Genomic DNA, 9,779 nt, shown 5'->3' with positions numbered 1-9,779 from the left:
AAGACAGACTTTCAAAGTAAAGCAGGAAACACATAACAGTCACGCCTAAAACAAAACACTGACAACACCGAATCGTAACACAAGGGTCCTACTTAGATATTTAATTCTGGCCTATGATAAGGTAATAAAGCCACATATGAACAGTGGTCATGTTTATTTTTCAAAAATCTCTAAACATCATTTACTGTATTTACACATCCTTTTTTCTTTTTTTTTTAAGGAACGACACTAAAATTTGAATTGACTCTGAATAGCAGCACAAATCGAGAGTGAAGAAGGAGGCCAAACAGATTTTTCAGGCATATTTAAAGTAATAAGACTTTAATTATAATCATTTTTATGTAGCACGATACAAACATTCTTGAGCAAATAAATCTGTATTATATTCAATAGACTTGCACACATTGCAACATTAAACAGAATAAGTCTCATCAGCCATTACACAATAATCTGAGGTAATATGAAGCTTTATGATCTGTTATCTCAGTAATAGCAATCTGTATCAGGATGCAGTAAACCACATTGATCCACTCACCCCGGATTTTTAGCGTTAATTCACAAAATGTTTATGTGTCACAATAATTTGCATTTCATATTGAATAGAGGTAAACTGACATGTATGATAAATACGTAGTGAATACAAAGTTGGGAAAGGCAAGCTTTTGGCTGTTTACAAATCACTCCATAATTTCCTCCATATACAGATAATACACATACAGTACTGAGTGATATAATCCTACATTACACTGGCTACATTATGTCCACACTGTCACTCCAAAGAAAACGTAAGCCACAGATCTCGCACACATATGAACAAAATGACTCCAAACTCCTTTGAAAAAACTTCATCATCGTTCATTTTTCCAAGATTTTCACTGTAGTAAAAACAGCCATGTGCCATGATATACAAGACAGAGAAAGCACCTTAGCTGTGCTGGAACTTTAATATCTTTCATATGAGTTTGGTAAAGGCACCAGCCAACCATTCACATCCATGCATTTACACCTAACATCCCTCAAGAAGAAGGCTTTGAGCTGAGTTGTCCTTTCCACTTTCACAAAGATAGTCCTTGATGCACTGTCAGGAATCATCCTGCTGTCCTCTGCATCACGTTTGATATAAAACAGCTGGACCACAATGACTGAAATAGCCGAGCACACACAGTTGGATGTGCAAACACAGTTCTCTTTAAACCTGACGATGAACTGTATTTCTCCATAGCAGCCATTCTTGAGTTTTATGACACAGTCTCTTGTCTCTTCATGGTTTACAGAGTAAACAGTATTTCTGTTGATGAAGCTGTCAAAGGCTTCCACTGATCTGAATGAAACAGGTCGATTTAAGAGCTCTTCTATTGCTAGTTTTATGGATCCTGTGATATCCAGATGCCGTGAATTTCCAAGCAGATTGTAACAATCAGTGGTTTCATTTACTGGTGAAATTCTGGCTAACGGAGAATTTCCGTTAGAAACAAGGGAGCGAAGGTGACTCGGCAGGCGCTGCCAACGGAGAAACTTGTCTTGAATTTTTTGAGGATTGTAGTTTATGTTGCTAAGCAGTGCCCTTAAATTTGCGCTGTTCTTCTCAAAACTGAATGCTGATGTTGCCCAGAGAGGCCCCCAGTTACGCAGACAGTCAGCTAAGTGGATCAACTGATGGCAGTTGAATGAAACGTTTTCTTCACCATAGAGTTCTTCCATGTTTCTAACAAAGAGTACCAAGTTCTCATGGGCCAGCTGAAGGTCATTTTGGGAGACTGATTCTTGTAGCAGAATGTGAATGCTGATCGACAAACAAAAAAAATGCTGGAGAAATGAAGGCTGAAGGATGCCTGGTAGGACACTAACAGCATAAAATAAAAGGAAAGCTCGCCACTCAGATGCTTTCCAAGAGTCCCGACCCTTCAGTGATTGTAGAGATCTGCTCATTTCTGATGGAGGCTTTAACATTCGGAGATAAGAGTCCATCTGTGAAATCTGTTGACCTACATACCAGTCTTTCATGGAGTTCTCTGAGTTCAGCCACAATCCAATAAGTTGCTTAGTCACACCAACTAAAACTGAGTGTATATATTCGGGTACAAATCCAAACACAATGTCAAACAAAGGAAGTCTGGAAAGTAAGGACATTCCTTTTACTCCACACTCTGAGGTGTTTTCATGGGAGCCTTCAGCCTCTCTTGCATTTTCAACAAGCATATTTTTTGATCTTGATGCTTGTTTAGTTTCATCATATCGATATGACCTCATAGAGCCAGAGCCTTTTGGTACCACTGTGCCAGGGTGTAAACACCAGTCACAACCATATTCTCCATTGAATTGTTTGCAATTCTGGAGAAGTGGCCTGGCCACAGCGTCAGAGGAGCAAACCAAGCAGAAGACTTTTGATGAATGAAGAGTGCCTCTGCTGTCTCTCCACTGAAATGGATTTTGGGCTAAATCACAACATTCATCCACAAATGGTTTCAGAAATGTGTTCATATGAGGTTTTCCTTGGCCAAACCAAAATCCAGCAACTATCATATTTTCCTGTCTTTGTGTGTAAGGAAGTTCATTAATAACAAACTGAAGGGGCCAAATTGAGTATCTGGTGGTGCTAAAAATTGGTACTTCATCAAAATTCCATGTCAGTGTGAGATCATCTGCAGCTAGTTTACCCTCTCTGAGGAGATTCTGGTACATCATCCCATCCATCACATCTTTGATGTTATCATGCTCATCTTTAACTGTTTTAGGTAACAACTCAGTGCTGTGGTTCTCAAGGATACCTTTCAGAAGGTCTTTCAGGGATGAGTACAGAAAGAAGTTTCCATTTTGAATGCTGCTTGCTTTGTTGAACACAGAGGCACAGTGAGAACAACAAGAATCAGGATTGTTTCCCATGAAGTTTTTACACTCTTGACAGTAAAACATTGTAAATGTGGTTGGACTTTGTCCTTGTGTCACTGTTGCCCAGGAGCGAATTGGTTCGTTACTCTGAAAAGACAAACAAACATGTGTTTTATATACACAAATAATATTGGCATAACAAAATGACTTGAGGAGAAACATCAATATTCCTTCTTACTGTGTCACTGCCTCTGTCAACTGCTGAAGTAGACTCCAACTGAAATGGAAACATGTTGTGGTCCTGCATCTAAAACAAGGACAAAACATCAGCCAGGCCTACCGATACTCTTAATATTTCATATTCACGTGATGAAGGTGCATTTCAGATATTTATATTAAACAAATTTGAAGCAGTTTGCATTTGTTAGCTTCATTATTTATTGCTCCTCTTATTGCAGCATTATGGAGACAAAATGTTTGTCTTCAGATAAAATCATTGTAAATCACTGGATCTTCAACCAGTTTAAAAGTATCTTTTCTGACTTCCTTTCTTACCGTGTCTTTGCCATCTGTTGTGTCAGACGCTGAAGCAGATTCCAAATGTTGAGGAAAAATGTTTGGCTCCTGCGTGAAAACAAATACCAAATAATTATCCAGACAAGGCACAGGCCTTCATGTTGTTTACTCACAGTTTGTGAAAAACAGTTGAGCTGTGTTGGAGAATTCTGCAGAGGACTTAGGTAAACAGCTAACCTGGTTCACTTTGCTCATATTGACACCTGTTTTACTCTAAAGATATGAGTCCTTGAATCCATCAAAATGTATTTTTATTAGTGCTGTCAGCATTAATCTCTTTAAAATGACGTTAACGCCATAATGTCATTTTAACTTTATGGCGTAAGCGGTTAGCTTGTTATTGTTTAGCGGCGTCCAGCTCCACGCATGGGGAGCTCCGCGGTAACCAGCTAACGTAGATTTGCTGCGTTAATGCGGCTATGGTGTCAGGACGTCAAGTCTGACATCCTGTCAAGTTCAGGGTTCATTTTAAGATTATAATCATGACCTATAGGGCCCTGCACGGTGTAGCTCCAACTTACATCAGTGATCTCCTTCTGCCTTATCGCCCCAGCAGGTCCCTGAGGTCTTGTGACCAGCGCTTGCTGGTTTTCCAGCATACAAGGTTAAAAACAAACAGTGACAGAGCGTTTGTGTCAATGGCTCCCAGACTCTGGAACTCGCTCCCTTTGAGTTCGAGATCTGTGGACTCAGTCATTTCTTTTAAAAAGCAGTTAAAAATGTATCTGTTTAAACTTGCTTTTGGTTGCTTTTGTTTGTTTGAGGTTGTATGTCCATTTCTGCTTGTGTGAAGCACTTTGTGATTTTATCTTGAAAGGTACTATTTAAATAAAATTTTACTTACTTTACATAAGGAGATTAATGCTGACAACATTAATTTTTATATAATAACATGATGACATAACAAAAATGATCAAAGATTAATAACTCAGTAATGAACCATGTTCAGGCACAATGAGATCATACCATTTCTGGATTGTTCTCTTGCTCTGCGCTTGTTTCCATCATGTCAGCAGAATCATCATGTGTTCTATTCAAGTCCTGCAGTGGTGAGGGATAAATTTAAGATGTATTTCGTATAATAAAAGAAGTGTGATCAATTTTGTTATATTGATACCTACCAGTGTGAAATGCATTACATGCACAGTAAATGTTACATTAAATACATTATCTTGTACTCGAGTATTGCGAGGTTATTTTTCTGAATGTCACAGCGCTCACACACAACCTCCACTCTGATGCATTGCATACACTATTAATCTACTGATCTTCACCGCCATTTTTCTTTTTTTTATAAAAAAAACTCCTCAGTATATTTAAACTTTTATGGCTTTATGTTACAGGATTTTATTTGTAACATTTAATAAAACATTACCTGTAAGTATTCTCTGAGTCTCCTTTTAAACTTTACTCTTGGTCCAATTTTTGGAATCAAAGTATTGATTCTGCCTGACTCGAGACTTAGGAAAGCTTCTTTGTCAATACCCTCCTCTGCAACAAAACGAAGTATTCAAATTGAAATTAGACAAACAAATATCAATATGGCATTACAGTACAGCAGTAATTTATGAAGGACCAAACTATAATAAAATACCTTCAAATCTGTGAATCAGCTCACTGAGATGCCATTCAGTTAATTTTTCCTGGACAAAATGACATATCTCCATCTACAGAATCAAAACAAACACATCACACATTAATGAAACAATAGACCTGCTGATATAGAATAAAAAATAGCTGCCTTACCTGTAAGTAATCTTTCAGTCTCTTTCTAAACTTTACTCTTGGTCCAATTTTAGGAAACAGTAAATTAATTCGGATTGAATCTCCAAGGTTTAGAAACGTCTCCTTGTCCAATGCCTTCATCTGAAATAATGCCAACAACAAAATAAAATATTCAAAAGTCAGATGAAGCTAACACTGCAAAACATTAATATTCATCAACTTTGAATATGAAAGACTTTTTTTATTGTAAGTCATAAATCACAGGAATATCCATACTGACTTCTGAATCAGTAAATTACGATGCTGTTCTAGTGCCATTACAGATACAACAATTTCCATTAAAGAATAATAATAAACTCATACCTTTAAATCTCTGCATGAACTCACTGAATCCCCATTCAGTTAGTTTGTCCTGGACAAATCCAGATGTCTCCATGGAATTTGCTGTGGGGACAATCAGCAATAACTGATTTATTCACATTTAAAGTATTATTCACTAAATAAGATCATTTACTTTCCTTTGTGGTTCTGAAGTGTCAGAGGTTTACGTTTCTATTTATCTCAATAACCTTTTTCATGTGACAACAGGAGGTAAATGTTTTTGTCTTTTAGCTGAATTGAACTCTTGCAACTTTTGCGACTTCATGTCACTCTGTAGAGTTCATCTAAATATCTAAAGTTTCCAGTTTAGTGAAATGTGTTTACACTGATACAAAGGTTTAAGTTTTATTTTTCATTTGATTTCTTCTGTCATAGTGGAATAATATGATTTTTACAGAGCCAAAGTTTTTTAAGGGGCAAAAAATGTGAAATTAGTGTTGGCCGTATGACACTGATGCTCCCACACAAGCTTCAAACTCAAAGTTACATTTTCCTTGAACCACTATTTCAAAGGTTGCTTCGGTGTGGAAAATCACATGTCCCATGTACATGATCACACCCCACCCTAGTTACTGAAACATGCCCTACCACCCCAACACATCCTGTTTCCCCTAGGACACCTTCATCTACCTGCTACATTACATAAGTTTACAGAATCAACTGACCAATCAATCCATCGTTACAAAATTGTATTTATATCATTCACACAATGAATGATATAAATACTTTGATACAATCAGCAAATGGAAATTGAGATTTCATGTGCTGTCTCCTATTTCATTACTAGATGTCACTGAACAAAGCTTTGAATGAATGAACCAATTTTCAACAGGACTGATCAAGTGGTTCAATAGAGGTTCATTGTTTTATTTGCACATCACTAGGCAGGAGTTGGACCCAAACGCAGCATTTGGAAGATGGAGTGGTAAACTAAAAAGTGACCTTATTAACTTGAACTAAGTGCAAAATAATTCAGATTAAAAAAAACAAAAAAAAAACAAAAAACAAACAAACAAGGAGATCTGAATCTTCGAGGAAAACAGACTACACAAGACTAAGGAGCTTGGAAAGAAAAAGCGTCTGGACTTCGCTTGAAGACGTTTCACCTCTTATCCGAGAAGCTTCTTCAGGTCTAAGGTTAAATAGTGGAGAATCCCAGAGACTCCCAGATTTAAGCCCTATGGGAGAGTTCAAATAGTGAACAGAGGCAGTGGCTTACAACACCAACTATCTGCCATCTACAGGGCGTGCAGAATTATTAGGCAAATGAGTATTTTGTCCACATCATCCTCTTCATGCATGTTGTCTTACTCCAAGCTGTATAGGCTCGAAAGCCTACTACCAATTAAGCATATTAGGTGATGTGCATCTCTGTAATGAGAAGGGGTGTGGTCTAATGACATCAACACCCTATATCAGGTGTGCATAATTATTAGGCAACGTCCTTTCCTTTGGCAAAATGGGTCAGAAGAAGGACTTGACAGGCTCAGAAAAGTCAAAAATAGTGAGATATCTTGCAGAGGGATGCAGCAGTCTCAAAATTGCAAAGCTTCTGAAGCGTGATCATCGAACAATCAAGCGTTTCATTCAAAATAGTCAACAGGGTCGCAAGAAGCGTGTGGAAAAACCAAGGCACAAAATAACTGCCCATGAACTGAGAAAAGTCAAGCGTGCAGCTGCCAAGATGCCATTTGCCACCAGTTTGGCCATATTTCAGAGCTGCAACATCACTGGAGTGCCCAAAAGCACAAGGTGGGCAATACTCAGAGACATGGCCAAGCTAAGAAAGGCTGAAAGACGACCACCACTGAACAAGACACACAAGCTGAAACGTCAAGACTGGGCCAAGAAATATCTCAAGACTGGTTTTTCTAAGGTTTTATGGACTGATGAAATGAGAGTGAGTCTTGATGGGCCAGATGGATGGGCCCGTGGCTGGATTGGTAAAGGGCAGAGAGCTCCAGTCCGACTCAGACGCCAGCAAGGTGGAGGTGGAGTGCTGGTTTGGGCTGGTATCATCAAAGATGAGCTTGTGGGGCCTTTTCGGGTTGAGGATGGAGTCAAGCTCAACTCCCAGTCCTACTGCCAGTTTCTGGAAGACACCTTCTTCAAGCAGTGGTACAGGAAGAAGTCTGCATCCTTCAAGAAAAACATGATTTTCATGCAGGACAATGCTCCATCACACGCGTCCAAGTACTCCACAGCGTGGCTGGCAAGAAAGGGTATAAAAGAAGAAAAACTAATGGCCACCTTGTTCACCTGATCTGAACCCCATTGAGAACCTGTGGTCCATCATCAAATGTGAGATTTACAAGGAGGGAAAACAGTACACCTCTCTGAACAGTGTCTGGGAGGCTGTGGTTGCTGCTGCACGCAATGTTGATGGTGAACAGATTAAAACACTGACAGAATCCATGGATGGCAGGCTTTTGAGTGTCCTTGCAAAGAAAGGTGGCTATATTGGTCACTAATTTGTTTTTGTTTTGTTTCTGAATGTCAGAAATGTATATTTGTGAATGTGGAGATGTTATATTGGTGTCACTGGTAAAAATAAATAAATGGTAAATGGCCTGCATTTGTATAGCGCTTTTCTAGTCCATAGGACCCCAAAGTGCTTTACACTACATTCAGTCATTCACCCATTCACACACAGGCGATAGCAAGCTACATTGTAGCCACAGCTGCCCTGGGGCGCACTGACAGAGGCGAGGCTGCCGGACACAGGTGCCACCGGGCCCTCTGACCACCACCAGTAGGCAAACATGGGGTTAGTATCTTGCCCAAGGATATTTGGCATGCAGCCAGGGTGCAGCCTGGGATCGAACCACCGACCTTCTGATTAGTGGCTGACCTGCTCTGCCACCTGAGCTACAGCCACCACAAATAATTGAAATGGGTATATATTTGTATTTTGTTAAGTTGCCTAATAATTATGCACAGTAATAGTCACCTGCACACACAGATATCCCCCTAAAATAGCTAAAACTAAAAACTACTTCCAAAAACATTCAGCTTTGATATTAATGAGTTTTTTGGGTTCATTGAGAACATGGTTGTTGTTCAATAATAAAATTATTCCTCAAAAACACAACTTGCCTAATAATTCTGCACTCCCTGTATAACGGTCTGTCTCTCTGTGTTGGCCCTGCGATAGACCTGTCCACCCCGCCTCTGGACTGCTGGGATAGGCTCCACCCACCAGGCAGAGTGACTACAATACCCCATCAGCCTTTTACGGCTGAGAGCTCATCAAGAATGATAAAAAAATAATAAAATCATGCCCATATACTTCACTGTAAATTTACTATTGTTATCATTTATACACAAATAGTCTTCACAGTCTCCTTTTACATCGACAGTCTTGCTGCCTTACGTTTTTGAGGTTGAGATACCAAAATATGAAAAAAAAAATACTATAATACAAAATGCACTGAGAAATATTTCATATTTTATACTTAAATTAGCCATTATTACTTATGTGAGGCAGTATCAGTTTATACTGTAAATAAGCATAAGAGGGTGAACATGCTATGCTTCAACACATCTGTGAATCATTCAGAAAAATGGAAGAAAATGTTGATGAAAGACTGATATTTATTCTGGTTCTTTAAAAAAAGATGATTTTCCTTTAAAAAAAGAAAAGAAAACAAACAAAAATAACAACAACAAAAAAACAATGCCCCTAAGAGTAAAAGTAATGGGGGTTACAGCCAATTCAGGGACTCGTATCAAAGACTTTAAGCATTGAAAATGTATTCACAGAATTAAAATAACATCTGGTTATAATATTATGAGTAAGGGTGTACAACTGTTTTTAATTTTTATTACTTATATTTTAAAAACTGAACTTGAACAAAAATGACTGGACATGGCATTTCAGGATATTTGTGCTTAAAAACCCAAACAAAAGTATAATTGATTTGTAAGGTAAATTGGGGATTCAGATTGTAAGACACGCTTTTAGAAATAATGTGATAATATATTTTCATACAAAGCACACTCAGTTCTTTTTTGGGCACTCAAATGGCACAGGATACTTGGAAAGACCTGCAACAACAACAATGGCTGTTAGGTGTGACAGAGGTGCACCTTAGACAAACTCAAATTCTGTCAACAGCACACTATGTTGTCAAAATATCACAACAGAGTCCACTGATACTACTACCAAAACAATGTTCATATAATAATATTTTTTGTGAAGAATAAACATAGATGACAGGTCAGAAAGATTGTAGGGAACAAGAAAGCAACAATTAAAAGAGCATGAC

General features: G+C 38.3%; 2 protein-coding genes across 2 annotated transcripts; both read right to left on the bottom strand.

The window, feature by feature from the left end:
* Positions 1-306: 306 nt before the first annotated feature.
* Positions 307-2,224, bottom strand: LOC113020770 (uncharacterized). The gene is made up of 2 exons (XM_026164995.1): positions 1,436-2,224; positions 307-1,402 (listed from the first exon to the last, which is right to left on the bottom strand). The coding sequence occupies exons 1-2, from the start codon at positions 2,197-2,199 to the stop codon at positions 943-945; spliced, it is 1,224 nt and encodes a 407-aa protein (XP_026020780.1). The 5' UTR covers positions 2,200-2,224; the 3' UTR covers positions 307-942.
* Positions 2,225-2,246: 22 nt separating this feature from the next.
* LOC113021532 (uncharacterized) lies at positions 2,247-6,479 on the bottom strand. Its single transcript, XM_026166289.1, has 10 exons — positions 5,494-6,479; positions 5,152-5,271; positions 5,000-5,072; positions 4,781-4,896; positions 4,372-4,446; positions 3,927-3,989; positions 3,385-3,453; positions 3,068-3,136; positions 2,353-2,976; positions 2,247-2,273 (listed from the first exon to the last, which is right to left on the bottom strand). Exons 2-10 carry the CDS (start codon positions 5,269-5,271, stop codon positions 2,247-2,249), a joined length of 1,236 nt encoding a protein of 411 aa, XP_026022074.1. The 5' UTR covers positions 5,494-6,479.
* Between the last annotated feature and the right edge of the window lie 3,300 nt (positions 6,480-9,779).

This window comes from Astatotilapia calliptera, chromosome 4 (assembly GCF_900246225.1).
Source record: "Astatotilapia calliptera chromosome 4, fAstCal1.2, whole genome shotgun sequence".
Taxonomy (NCBI): Eukaryota; Metazoa; Chordata; class Actinopteri; order Cichliformes; family Cichlidae; genus Astatotilapia; species Astatotilapia calliptera.
The sequence above is the reverse complement of the archived record's forward strand: the minus strand, read 5'-3'. Positions and strand labels throughout refer to the sequence as shown.

Excerpts from the sequence above, each read along its gene's own strand:
- LOC113021532 (XM_026166289.1), bottom strand. The coding sequence starts at position 5,271 with ATGAAGGCATTGGACAAGGAGACGTTTCTAAACCTTGGAGATTCAATC. Across the intron at positions 4,897-4,999 it reads GCTGATTCACAGATTTGAAG|AGGAGGGTATTGACAAAGAA; the intron begins GTATTTTATTAT and ends GTTTTGTTGCAG. Across the intron at positions 4,447-4,780 it reads GACTCAGAGAATACTTACAG|GACTTGAATAGAACACATGA; the intron begins GTAATGTTTTAT and ends TCACCACTGCAG.
- LOC113020770 (XM_026164995.1), bottom strand. The coding sequence starts at position 2,199 with ATGCTTGTTGAAAATGCAAGAGAGGCTGAAGGCTCCCATGAAAACACC. Across the intron at positions 1,403-1,435 it reads CCGTTAGCCAGAATTTCACC|TGGAAATTCACGGCATCTGG; the intron begins AGTAAATGAAAC and ends TTACAATCTGCT.